The following is a 15,192-nucleotide window of genomic DNA, read 5'->3' on the forward strand; positions in this document are numbered from 1 at the left end:
AGACCGTTGGAATTTTGCAAAACATAAATTAGGACTTTTTGAAGGATAATGATAAAGATGACTATTTATTTAGTATGTTACATCAAACTTTTGTTGATGCGTTTGAGATCGCTTTTCCTCTGAAGCATTTTACGGAAACTGAGTTATTTAAGGTGCACTGGTTTACTGATAAACTTAGACAAATGAGAGAGGAGTTACAACTGGTTGCGGAAATGTTTTTTAAATTCAAAACGGATAATCTAAGGTTGTTGAGAAATCGTTTGAGACAGAATTATAAAGCAGAGGTCAATAAGGCAAAGGTCGCGGCAAATGATGCACTCATAGCTAATTCTTCCAATAACTGCAAAACTATGTGAAAGATGTTAAATTCAAAGCGGAATATGTCAGGAAAAAATAATAAGGATAAGAACATAACCTCTGATATTTTCAATGACTATTTTTGTTCGACCCCACATATACTGCGGTCAATTCTATCAATCATGTCAATGACGTAAAAGAATATTTTCTTAAAAAAAATCCTAATAATATTGGTTTTAGGTTTGAGGAGGTCTCATACATCCAAATAAGGGATGTAATACTTTCTTCAAAAAATTGCAGATCAGGAGATTTCTATGGCCTATCTGTGTCTCGATTAATAAATAGATGTCTGCGAGAAGAAATATTCCCTGACTGTCTGAAGATTTCGAAGACTATTCCTTTGTTCAAGAAGGGCGCCTCCAATGACATATCAAACTATCGACCCATATCACTTGTGCCCGTTTTCTCAAAAATTATCGAGAAGATTGTTTGCAATCAAATTGTGCAGTACTTTGAAATTAATGAGCTGTTTTCAGAATCACAATACGGATTCCGCAAAAAAAAGGAAGTACCATTGATGCCATTCTCCATTGTGTAGATTATACAATTGAGTGTTTCGAATTAGGACTTTACTTCTTCTCTTTGTTTCTTGATTTGACAAAGGCTTTTGACTGCGTGCTTCATTCTGCTCTCCTTGAAAACTCGAATTTTATAAATTTGACAGCATCAGCATCAAACTCATGAAGTCTTTCTTGAGCAATAGGCTTTAGGCTGTGTGTGTTGATGGTCAGTGGTCCAGAGAAAAAAAATATAACCATTGGGGTGCCGCAGGGCACAATCATGAGCCCTATTCTTTTTCTGATTTTTATAAACGATTTTCCGGATTTTTTTAATCACTGTTTGACAATTCTTTATGCTGATGATACAACTATTAATATATCTGAAAAAGATTTCAGTAAGGGGATTGAGTTGTGTGAGATTGCGCGTTTTAGGCGTGGTTTTCTGGGAATGGTTTGAGTTTGAATAATGATAAAACCGAATTGATAACTTTTTCATTGAGACCTGTTGATGAGGTCCGAGTTGTGAGGTTTCTCGGCATATTTATGGACACTAAGTTCACTTGGAGTGCGCATGTAGGCTTCCTGTCTTCTCGGATATCAAAGAATATAATCCTATTAAGAAGTCTTGCGCTGTCTCTATTTCAGGATGCAATAAGGACAGCTTACTATTCGCTTTGTGATCCCATTTTAGGTATGGCATTCTGGTGTGGGGATGCTGTGCGGAGTTTGAGAGGTTGTTTGGATTACAACGTAGGGCTGTCAGAATTTTAGATAAACTTAAATATCGTGAGGATTGTAGGAAATCTGTCACTATTCTGAGGATTCTCACTCTGCCTAGCGTCTTCATTCTGAAATGTCTCCTATAATGCTTATTCAAACCTTGGGGAGAGACGATTGGGTGCGGATGTTCACGATCATGACACTAGAGCCGAGCATGATATACGTGTGCAATATTACAGACTGAGGAGATCGCAGAATGGACCCCACTTTCTGGCCTTCAAGTTTTTTAATACTCTGCCTGTAGGTTGGAGATCGCTGCCACCGACCCATTTTAAAAATTAAATTAAAGTATTGTTACTGGATAAGGATCCTTATAATTTTAATGTTTTTTTTAATTCAAAGTTTGATTGTTTTGGTGACTTTTTTTGTTGTTGTTTTTTTGTGTAATTTACGGTTGTATTTTAGATGTCTGACGTGTGTAAATACTGTTGTAAATTAACACCAATAAAGATGATTATGATCATTATATGTCAAACATAATACCAATTCCGGATAATCTCCAAAAATCAGAAATTGTACTTGTTGTAGAATGAATGTATTTTACGTTAAATAGACGTCTAAAACGTAATACTTTTTAACGTAAATCATTTTTACGCCGAACCTAGGTTAGAAGTTCGATACTTTAGATGTTTAATAGATCATCCAAAAATCTATAAAATTTTTAAAGATGTGTGTTGTTTGGGTGTTTATCCCACATAAGAGCCGTCACAAAGTGAAAAATTTAATTTTAATAGCCTTTATAGTGGAGTTTTTAAAATATTTAATTCATCGATCATATTACAGGAAAAAGTCACCGTCCTTTTGGACATTTATAATTGTAATAATGAAATATTTGTGTTTCCCTGAAGAAAACTGAGACATCTGTCTGAAGCTAGGAGATATATCAATGAAGAATAAAATATTAAGGCCTGCATGTGACTTCTCACCAAATAAAAGGCTAAATTTATGTCAATTATTAATGCATACATTACATATTCAATTTTCTCTTTTTATATAAAAAAAAAACAAATAAAATTTTCATTACCTACCTTTCTTCACTTCTCTCATGTACTTCGTCCAATAGAATATGAGTGACATCTGGTACAAAAACTTCACTCTCCAATCTCCTCAGTAAAATACCAGTGGTACAAAACGTCAATCTGGTACATGAAGACATTTTGCTATCTAACCTGATCTGATAACCGACAGTGGTACCAACCTTTTCTAGCCTTTCTTCTGCCACTCTCTCAGCTACTCCTATAGCTGATATTCTCCTAGGTTGCGTACAGATAATATTGATTTTTTGTGTAGATTCTGACTTGTATTTCATAATCCAGTCATCAAAAATGAATTGAGGTATTTGGGTACTTTTTCCACAGCCTGTTTCACCACTTATAATTGTTACCTTGAACAAATGGGAGGTATTATTGAAAATTCGAGGATATCGGGTGTGGTAGTCGATTTACTTACTGTAGTCGATATAAATAAGTTGGTATTATTGAAGCATTGAAAAGGATGATTTTTATAATGGCAAAATAAATCATTAGCGGAATTTTTATTTCAAGAACTATTATTTAATTGAAGGATTAAATAAGGATTACTTATGTAGATAATAAACAAGGATAATGGGAAGTAGGACAGCCAATGAAACACACCTTTTTAACAGAGCGACGTTTCGTCTGTATATTCAGACTTCTTCACAGCCTTAGTTAATTGTTGTCGGCTAACGATGTGATACACAAAATATTGAACACACTCTGTATAAATAAAATTTTTGTCAAGTATTTACAGTTAAAATATTAAATTAGAACAGACATCACATTTAAAAATTAAAAAAGGAAAATTAACATGTAGGGTACAATCAACTTTCTGTGAAAGATTCTATAGATTATTATTTTAAAATACGGTAAATCGAAATAAAAAATCGACGTGTTTCAGGATTATTCGTAAAATGGTCTGTTTAGCTGAAAATGAATTTGTTCCATACTTTACGGACACAGTGTATATTATTTGAACTGGGGTCGTTTTGCTTCGGTGACACAGTGTATATATCTACGTATTAACTTATACAGGGTGTTTCAAGATCGACTGCCTATTAGACGTTTCTGGGGAAAGGGGCCTATTTGAAATCTGATAATTCGAAATAGGACATTGTTCATGATGCCCTATTCAGCTTAAATATTTTCGGAGCTCCGGCACTTCCGGTTATACAAGAAATGAAAAAAATAGTTTTTTTTCATTTTATGTCCCAGATATTATCAAGATTTTAATTCAGAATTACTACTCACTGAAATTTTTGCGTTAGTCCTTATGGTTTTAAAAATATTAAGAAAAAACCGAAAAAAAGAGAGAATTTCTTCAGTCACAATTACGTGAATTATTTCTACTGTGAATATCCTATGAGTATACTCCATTCCTTTTCTCGAACTAGAATGATGTAGGAATATCGTGCATATTTTGAACTTGAGAAATATCATCACAGGATGTTTGAAATATTGTGCCCAAAATTGTGAACAAAATTTGATCATAACTTTCGGTTTTCAAATAGGAATCCTATATTTTTATGATTGCGTTGGATTCTACGGAGAAAAATAAGGATAGTGTCCAAACATGGCTATGCTCCCAAAGTCAATAATTCAAGAGTTATTCGAGATTTTATGAATTTATGCATACGTAGAGTCAATTTCATTTAATCTGTTTCTAGAGTGCGTTTCAAAGCAGTATTCTATGATCATAGAATAGTATATTCTAAAACAATTTGCAGAATGGGCTACTATTTCAACACGAATGCGTGAGTTTTGGAATTGCCTTCTGCAACGGAATTAGACGATATTTTCTCTATTTCAGTCAAGTTTTGTGAAATATTGTCGAAATTCAATGAGAAATTCAGATTATATATTCTAGTGACTTTTGTATTGTATCTTGGCAGTTGGTATGACTGTTACGATAATTGACAGATTACGGAATTTGAATATGAATAGGAAGTTTTGAATTTTGAAACATTACGCATTAAATACGTGAATTATGTCTGACGAAATAGACTTAAGACCACCAGAATTAAGAGAAACTGCGAATAATGTTGCAAATCATTTCACTATATACAAATTATATTGATAATTATTGTTGTTTGTTGAAATTTGATAGGATTGGAAGTCAGTATAGACAACCACAAAACGAAAAATATAACCGAAAACGATGCTGTAATGAGTTCGTCACAGCACAGTTCTTAGAACTGTAATGAACTCATTACGAAACTGAAATAGAGAAATTAAAATATGCAATTATTTCAATGTGACAGGTGTATTCATTATTGACGCTAGTAAATTAAAATTTCACGAAATGAATCTCCGTTATTCAAATAATGAAATTCTGGATCAATTCCATATCCACGGTGAATGCAATATAATTGTTGTGAGAACTTGTCGAGCATTCAATCAGAAATATCCACATTTATCACCAATTAACGAAAAAATTTTTCGGAAGTATAAAATATATTCTACCGCTTTTTTATATGATAGAATACCACCGATATGGTAAAAAATCACATCAACCGAATTACAAACAAAACAGGGACAACTCAAAAGTTTTTGTGTAACAACACCTTTAATTAAGAAAGACAACATGTATGAACTATCATTTTGGCATCCAAACGTAGGCTGAGGAATGGATGAGAAAATGGCAACATAATAGTTTTATCAATATATAGACCACCAAATGGAAACTTACAAACATTTTGAATTTTGATCAAGATTCTTCAGGAAAAAAAGGAAGTAATTATAGCTGGTGATTTTAATATTGAATTATTAAGAACAAACAAGGATGGATCAGACCTAACAAACCTTATGAAATCTTTCAACATCAGGCCAACGATAAGTCAAGATACAATAGTTACAAAAAGGTCAAGCTCTTGTATTGATAACACAATCTACACAAATATCCAACACTATGAAAATTATGTTTTTGATTTACATGTATCTGATCAAAAAGCACAGAAAATCAGTTTCACTCTTGATAATGTAGTACCTAATAACGTCTGTTTTCGTAGATTCTACGGACAAAAGGAAAAAACCTCATTTATGGAACAACTATCAAATCAAAATTGGGATCTTGTACGAAAGGTAGAGAAAAGAAATGTAAATAAGCAATGGGATATCTTCAAGTCTAAATTCACCGATGTAGTCAATGAAACTTTTCCATCTATCAATAGGAAACATGTAAACAATTTCAGAACGCCAGAAATTGATGAAATAAAAAATAAATTAGATATCCTTTTGATCTTGAGCACACAGTCAACAACATATGAAGCTATATAAAAATACAAAAAAGGAATATGAAAATGCATTGAAGCAACAAAGAGTAAAAACTTATGAAGAAAGAATGAGAAAATCTGATAACAAAATCAAAACTATGTGGCAAATCTGTAAGGAACTAACTAGAACAACAAGAAACATAGAAAATTGTCAAGTACAAGGAACACCAGAAGAGATAGTTGAAAATTTCAATATACACTTCAATAATGTAGTAACCACCCTCTTAAATAATCTAACTTCAACTCAAGTAGATTATTCACACATTAGAAATATTGTTAAATCTTTTTATTTAAAGCTAACCACACCTCCTGAAATAAAAAACCTGAGCAAATCTATAAAAAATAAATTCAGCAGCAGCGATGACGAAATCCCCATCATAATAACTGAATTATCATTACCAGCAGTCAGCGAAATACTATCATACATAATTAATAACTCTTTTAGATATGGCATATTTCCAGAGTCCCTGAAACTTGCATTAATAAAACCAAACTTAAAAGAAGGCAATCCAGAAGAATTAAACAACTATAGACCCATAAGCTTGTTACCAGCATTCAGCAGAATTTTTGAAATGCTTATGTCTGTACGATTAATGGAATTTTTCAAAGAAAATAATTTGTTTTCCCACACCCAGCATGGATATCTGCATGGACGTTCTTCACAAATAGCAATATTTCAGTTTGTACAGTATGTTTTAGAATTACTAGAAAACAGGAATATGGCTTTAGGTATATTCCTCGACCTTTCTAAAGCACCTTTCTAAATATGACTCACTAGACAGAGAACATCTTCTTAGGAAATTGGAATTATATGGTATTAGAGGAAATACAAACAAATGGCTCAAGTCCTATATTCCAACAGAAAGCAAAGAGTTTCCATCACACAAAACAATATCCAGACTTAATCAAACCTATTAATGAGAACCATAGGAATTGATCAAGGAAGTGTCATTAGTACCTTACTATTCCTAGTACATCTTAATGATCTAGGTAACATAATCCAAGATAATGAAGGTAGCACGGTCAATTTCGTTGATTTATTAACTGGTGCAGAAGAATTTGAAGAACTAACAAGACGAGCAAACCAAATTTTCTTAAAATCAAGGACATGGTTTAACCAAAACAATTTGATCCTTAGTGAAAATGAAACTAAACTTTTTGATACAAACAGATCACAGAAACAAAAGTCAGATTCAGTAATCTTATCAAATAATAATTTTCAACTATCGGAATATGTCAAGTTTCTTGGCGTTTACATCGATCAATTTCTGAATTGGCGTCAACACACAGAAATAATATCAAAAGGATCAATTAAAAATTGTTATGCACTGAGATCAATCACCGAGTATATGAATGAGAACACCTACAAATATGGAATCATTTTCTGGGGAACAAATGAGAATTTGGAAAAAATATTTTTACTACAGAAGAGAGCAATTCGGATAATATACAAATTGGGAATCAAGCAGAGGAAAATTTAGATCGAAAACTATTCTAACAGTGTATGGCCTTTACTTGTTCGAATGTTTAATGTTTTTACATAAAAATAGGAGCAAATTCACAAGCGAAAATATAAATTCATATAAACAAGAACTTTAGACATGACTTCCCCAACACATAGATTAACATTAACTGGACAAAGTCCAACCTACATGAGTATAAGAGCTTTCAATAAACTACCAAACGAGATAAAAGGCATTCCACAATATAAAAAATTCCAAATCAAAGTAAAAAATCTACTAATTCAATTAGAACCTTATAGTCTCCAGGAATATTTTGAAAGAGCAATGTAAAACTTAAATTGTGACGTCATTTCACTCAATTTGTATAGTTTATATTATGTAACTACAAATCATTTGAAATAAAGAAATATTATTATTATTATATAGAGGATGAATGTGGACAGACTGCCAAGGATGACCATGCACTGGATACCACCAAACCGCAGGAAGCGAGGAAGACCCAAGAAATCATGGAAGGAAGGAATAACCAAGGCTATGAGTGATAGGAATCTAAGAGAGGACCAATGGAACGATAGGAACGAGTGGAAGTTAGGCATCGGACAACGTCGCCGGACGTTTTAAAACCGATTATATATATATATATATATTATTATTATTATTCATCAACTTTGGCACACAGGAGTGCTGTATGATTTTATCTCATATGGTACAGATTTTTTTTCTAGGTAGGAACTCCAGTATAATGGATATTCATGAAGTATGCAACATCCTTTCAAGAAGATGTGGAAATTTCTGATTTAAAATTTGATGAGTTCTACCAATAATACTAATGCATTCATCGTGAATATGGAATTAGATATTTATAATACAAGTGCAGAACTTATTGATATTCTTCCAAGAGTTCATTATGACCGAGTGGTAGAATGAGCCTTCTGTACGAGTTTTAAACATTATGTTCCCGAATTCACTGCCTTTTTATTGAAATTGACGGAAATTTCCATAAATATCTATTAGTGATTTTTGCATTGAAAAATGTTGGTTGGTAGAACAGTTTTCTGTATCACAAATTTGACAAATAATAGATAAATCCGTTCCAGTCTATTTTGTTCCACAAAATGTGCCGGAAAGAACTGATTTGCCACATAATTAGAGAAAAGTATATCCAGAATTTTGTCATTTGAATATCGGAAATTCAATTCGTGAAATCAAATTAGTGAAGCTTTGATAATGAAAATACCTGTCACATGTAATTAGATATTTAAATTTCTATGGTCATAGAGTATTATTGCTAGTCTGTCTGGAAACAGATCGAATAAAATTGACCCTACGTATAACATAAATTCATAAAATCTCAAATAACTCTTGAATTATTGAATTTGAGAGCATAATCACGTTTGGACACTACCCTTATTTTTTACCGTAGAATCCAGCGAAATCACAAAAAAATAGGGTTCTGATTTGAAAATCGAAAGTTATGATCAAATTTTGTTCACAATTTTTGGCACCCTGTGATGATATTCCTAAAATTCAAGATATACACGATGTTCCAACATCATTTTAGTTTGAGAAAGTGAATTGAAATAGGCATAGGATATTCACAGTAAAAATAATTCAGGTAATTGTGACTAAGGAAATTCTCTCTTTTTTACGGTTTTTCCTTGATATTTTGAAAACTATGAGGACTAACACAATAATTTTAGCAAAGAGTAATTGAGAATGGAAATCTCGATAATATCTGAGACATAAAATGAAAAAAAAGTTTATTTTGAAAAAAAATTTTTTAATTCTTATATAACCGGAAGCGCCTGAGCTTCGAAAATATTTTAGCTGAACAATGTAATATTCCGAAATTTTAGATTTAGGCGTACAACTTTGCTCCTGCCGTTTTGCAATAGCTGGCTGTAACGGTAAGTGGTAGTCGAAATAAATATATCGTAGATGTCATACAATAAGTTTAGTTATTTGTGAACATAACGCCATCGACATGTTAGTCGATCTGTGTCTGCATCATAAAGTTATTCACGATTAACCATGTCAGCTTACGAGTCAAATTCCCGTCATTTGAGGGAGGTTTTAATTTTCTACTGAAATATGAATAAATCTGCGGCTGAGGCTCATCGAATGATCTCAAATACCTATGGTGAGGCCGCTATTAGTGAAAGAACGTGCCGAGAGTGGTTTCAACGCTTCAAGAATGGTGATTTTGATGTCGAAGACCAGCATCGCGGTGGAAGAGAGAAGGTTTTTGAAGATGCAGAATTGGAGGCAATACTTGATCAAGACTCATTTCAAACGCAACAATAATTGACAGGATCATTAGGACTACAAGCCATTTCAAAACGCCTGAAAGTCATAGGGATTATTCAGAAACAAGAAAAGAGAGTGCCGTACGAGTTGAAGCCGGGAGGTGTTTTAACGGAGTTTGTTTGTTTGTGAACAGCTGCTTTCGAGGCGAAGACGGAAGGAATTTCTGCATCGGATTGGGACTGGAGACGAAAAACGGGTTCATTACGATAATCCCAAGCACATAAAAGCATGTGGATATCCCGGCTATGCTTCCACGTCGACGGCTAAACCGAATATTCTCGGTTCTAAGGTCATGCTCAGTATTTGGTGGGACCAGCTCGGCGTAGTGTATTATGAGTTGTTAAAACCGACTGAAACGATCACAGGCGATCGTTATCGAACGCAATCAATGCGTTTGTGTCGAGCATTGAGAGACAAACCGCCGCAATAAGACGAGAGAGTAGATGAATGGATTTTACTGCATGACAATGCTCGACTCCATGTTGCGAAAGTCAAGATATACTTGAAAAAGTTGAAATGGGAATTCCTACCCCACCCGACGTATTCTCCAGACGTTGCTCCCTCGGACTATCACTTGTTTCGATCAATAGCACACAGCCTGGCTGACCAGCACTTCCTATCTTATGAAGAATTAAAAACTTGGATCGATTCGTGGATCGCTTCAAAAGATGACCAGTTTTTTCAATTCGTACGCTGCCCGAAAGATGTGAGAAAGTATAGTGACCAGCGATGGGCAATATTTCGAATCATAAATGTATAACCAGTGTTTTACAATAAAGCCTCAAATTTCGGTAAAAAAATTTGTACGCTTATGTATTTGTTATATTATAATATATTTATTTACCTATCACGGTTTTAGCCATTCAGGTAGAAATTAAAAAAAAAAAAATAGTAAATCTATTGTTTCATATGAAAAAAAAAAAGACAATTGGCAAGTATAACACAAAATCTAATTTGGTCTGTGAACCCTTTGAAAACCTTGTAATCACAGCGTCCTCGTCAACATCAATGTCCCTGTATATTGTTCAGGAGGACTAAACTGAATCCGATGCCAATATCGAAAAAACCAGAATAACACCATATGAACTACCATTTATTCATTTCGAAAATAAACTTGCCGAATTTTCTGCTCGAATAGCTGTGCGAAAATTATGAGTTTCCATACAGTTTTATAATACGTCATAATCTCAAACAATCTATTAATATGAATTTCCACCAAGTAAAAAACCGATCCCATCAAGAAGATCTGGCATACAGGCAACGTTGCAGATTATTTCGCATCTGACAAACGTTACGTATTCAACATGATGGCCGCCGCCATATCTCGATAAAAATCGATAAAACCATCGATGTTGACGAAAAAAAGGCATTTTTATTTCAGGGAAAGCTTGAAATGTGATTAATTAATCATTTCTAACGAGAATCAGTTAATAAAATACAAGAAAACTAGCTATTAATGTGGATAACCTCACCTTCATTAGGCCAATTTCACAATTAAAAAAAAAAACTAGCTGGATTATGGAATTTATGACAGCGGATTCCTGATCTAAGACCCAAAATAAGTAAGTCTGCAAAATTTCATCACTTTTGAATCATTATTAAAATTAATTCTATATAGTAAACATTGTTTTTCTTTTCAGAAAACAGATTATTTTCGTTTGGATGGATAATTATACAGGATATTTATTTGTTGAATATCAATTAGAAGTATCTAGAGATGTTGGACCAATTCAAGTCTGAAAATTGAGATTAAAGCTTCAAATTATTAACTAATTTGTAAAGAAATACACAATATTTGATCAACAATTATATAGGGTGTATATATATTTGAAGTAGTATTTAGACATTTTGAAATCTGAAATTCTCATTTCTCTAGAAATGGCAATTTCTTTCTTCTTTAAAAAATTTGGGAAAAATGCATAATCAAAATGTGAGAGTTATTATCAGTCAATAGAAATACTACCTGAAAAAGAAACTGCATTCAATGTTTATTTTCAGTTTTGACAAATATTGAATTTACATAATCATTCGATAAGATCTATGAAAAGACCTACAGTGAAATTTTGTTTTAGGAATATTCAGTATAGCTATAATGAACTGAAAAGAGGCAGAATGAATAGATCTACCTTTCAAAAACCCATGGCTTATGTTGCCTTACAAGCAATCATATTTAGGTGTAACATCTTTGAGAAATCAGGTTATAAGAAGTCCCTCATTTCCGAGGTTCATCAATACTTTTTTCAGTTGAGCAACAAATTATTCTTCTATTTCATAATTTATTAAGAAATACAATATTCGATCAACAATTATATAGGGTGTATATATTTAGAATACAAGGAAGGACACCTTTTGAAATCTAAAAATTTGGTTAATAGTAGGTTATTTTCCATAATTTATAATATTGAAAGACCAATTGGACATTCCTGAAGAACTAAGGCGTTTTTAGAATCTGAAAATTGTATCGATGAATTTTGCATACTCTTCTGTTGCATATTTCTTGAAGGTATATGGACAAAAATGATTTTTGTGGGTTCTGGTGAATGATCGAAGGGATACAGGTAACAATTTCATTATTACCAGTCGAGATGTAGTTATCATAGATAAGGGATGATATAGAAATTTCACTAGATAATTCTGATTCAGTGGAGGACAGCTGAATAATGGTTCGCTACGTTATAGAGCAAGCTTGTAGCTCTGGGTTTTACTCAGAAGTAAATTGAACAGGGCAATATATATAGTAAATGAAATTTTGACAGATATTAGTTAAAAAAGATCAACAATTGAGCATTGTATTTACATAAATTCAAAAAATAACTTGCTAACTGTTGTTGCATTGTATGTGGATGACTTTTTTGTTTTAACAAATGTTAATTCTGAATGAATATATCTGATAGAAAATTTAAGTGATAATTTTATCATAAAGAATTTACGGAAAGCTAAAAATGTTTAGGGATGAATATCACTAGAAATTATGAAAAAGGTAGTATAGTAATTGTTTATATTCTTCAAATATGTATTGCAATAATTCAACATGTCTAATTGTAAACATATGAAAACTCCTTTGAAAACTTAATTGAAATTTGATTCAACAAAAGACAGTTGTAATGATGAACCATATAAGAAATTAATAGGTTTATTAACGTCTTTAGCAGTATTAACTAATCCTGATAAAGCATACTCTGTTAATCTCTTGAATCAATTTAATAATTATCTCATTATTGAACACTGAAAAAGTGCAAAATTCATTTCAAGATGCAAGTAAAAAAAGATCATTGTTCAATTTTTACTTCAGTCAGAAGATGTGTTCAGTATTTGAAATGACTGCCTCGGTACTAAAATTGTATCAGCCAATACTATTGACCTATTTAGTGGGTTCGATAACTACACTGACTTGATTTTTTTCCAATGTTAACTTTGGATCTGAATCAATTAATAATTTGATTTTTACCAAAATTAAAAGCAATGAATAAATCAGTAGGATAGCATTTTCGAACTGGCCATAGATCAATTATTCCTATAACGATTGAAAACTTTAGTGAAATAGGTATCTACATGTTTATACGAGTTCAATCATTCATTCATGAAATGGAAAGTTTTAATGAATAGTTACTTTTAAAGTATTTTATACCTACATTGAATTGCTGGAAAATTGATACAAATTTCAAAAGTAACTGCCATGTTGGTATTCTTCATATACTGATTGATCCTTTAAATTTTATTTCTGTTTTTGACTAGTATTTCAACTGATTTTTTATATGTATATCCTAGTATAGCTTTAATAAACAAACTAAAAAGAGACAGAATGAATAGACTTGCCTTGCAAATACCCATGGCTTATGTTACCTCATAAGAAATTTTAATGTCTTATCTTGGTGTAACCTTTTTGAGAAATCAGGTAAAAAGTTTGAGTCTCTAATTTCCAAGGTTTATTAATACATGTTTCAGTTGAGCGGCAAATAATATAATAGATAATATATAGTTGAAATTATTCGTATGGAAGATTTCACAACGATTTGACTTATTCTATATAAATTCAACAGCACTGCACTCAAATTCTTCAAAAACGGATTGATCATTTATATTTTTGCACTCTTCTGTCGTAAAAGTGAATATTTTAGATATTCCAAAAACACATGGAAATTTTTGAATGTCATCTGACTAACTTGGCTCTTTATCCAGTAATAAAGCCAATTGTGAATTATCTAAGGAGTTTTTCTATCTGTTTAATACATGGTCAGATGAAGCTTCTGTTCTCTTTTGTAGTTCCATCTTCTGTCGCAATAGATTCAAATTCTCACGAAAGATAATGTAGTTTTATAGTTTGTGGAAGATAAACGAAAAATTCCTGAAATAAAGTAACATTCATATCCAATTGAATGATACAAACACTTAAAACAAACCTGAATTGAGGAAAATGCATTCGATGATATAAATGTTCATTTCCAAATTTTGACAAATATCTATCGAATTTTTGACTCGCCGAAGACTTTGCATTTTATCTGTCGGTATTTATTTAAATATTGAATAACAGTTTTGGAAACTGCAAACTTTTTCAAGAACTTTCATATATCGAAATGGAATATTTATTATTAACATGACACTGACAGTCAAATTGTCCACAGATACCACAGAAATATGGGACTTGAAATGTCAAAATGATCCGAAACACCCCGTATACTCGAAAACCGCGAGGAGAATCGAAGGTTTGGGATTTTTCCCGGGATCTCCAGACGATTTTGAGGGGGGTCTTATTCTTGTCATTTTTGCTCTAGATGGTCCCGTTTGGGCTGTGATTTTACGTTTAAAGTTTGACGTAAATGTGCAAGCGGTTTTATATAATTATAGACTCTTGAATTATTGACTTTGGGAGCATAACCATGTTTGGACACTATACTTATTTCTCTCCGTAGAATCCAACGCAATCATAAAAATATAGGGTTCTAATTTGAAAATCGAAAGTTATGATCAAATTTTGTTCACAATTTATGGCACAATATTTGAAACACCCTGTGATGATATTTCTCAAACTCAAGATATGCACAATATTCCTACATCATTCTGGTTCGAGAAAGTGAATCGAGTATACGCATAGGATATTCATAGTAAAAATAATTTACGTAATAGTGAATAAGGAAATTCTCTCTTTTTTTCGGTTTTTTCTTAATATTTTGAAAACTATAGGGACTAAAGCAAAAAATTTAGTGAGTAGTGATTGAGATTAGAAATGTCGATAATATCTAAGAGATAAAATGAAAAAAAAAGTTTTTTTGAGAATTTTGTATTAATTTCTTGTAGGGTAAATGCACTGGTTCTCGACCAGTTAACAGAAACATCGATTTCGAGCACTATTTTTTCATACCTAAACTTATCACATTTTAATGGTGTTGGTGTTCATCGATTCTTTGGCGAGATTTAAATGATTTGTCATATAATTTTAAGCGTTCTCTGCGCATTTAATCTGTGAAATGTAAAAACATATAGAAAATCTCAATAACCT

The 15,192-nt window shown here is 32.2% G+C and overlaps 1 protein-coding gene across 1 annotated transcript in view; it reads right to left on the reverse strand.

Moving 5' to 3' along the window:
* LOC123685462 (putative ATP-dependent RNA helicase DHX57) overlaps nucleotides 1-15,192 on the reverse strand; it is a 78,271-nt gene that overhangs the window by 41,638 nt on the left and 21,441 nt on the right. Inside the window, exon 5 of the mRNA XM_045625168.1 lies at nucleotides 2,666-3,021. Within this exon, the coding sequence (XP_045481124.1) occupies nucleotides 2,666-3,021 (356 nt within the window). The remainder of the gene's footprint in view (nucleotides 1-2,665; nucleotides 3,022-15,192) is intronic.

This window comes from Harmonia axyridis, chromosome 7 (assembly GCF_914767665.1).
Source record: "Harmonia axyridis chromosome 7, icHarAxyr1.1, whole genome shotgun sequence".
Taxonomy (NCBI): domain Eukaryota; kingdom Metazoa; phylum Arthropoda; class Insecta; order Coleoptera; family Coccinellidae; genus Harmonia; species Harmonia axyridis.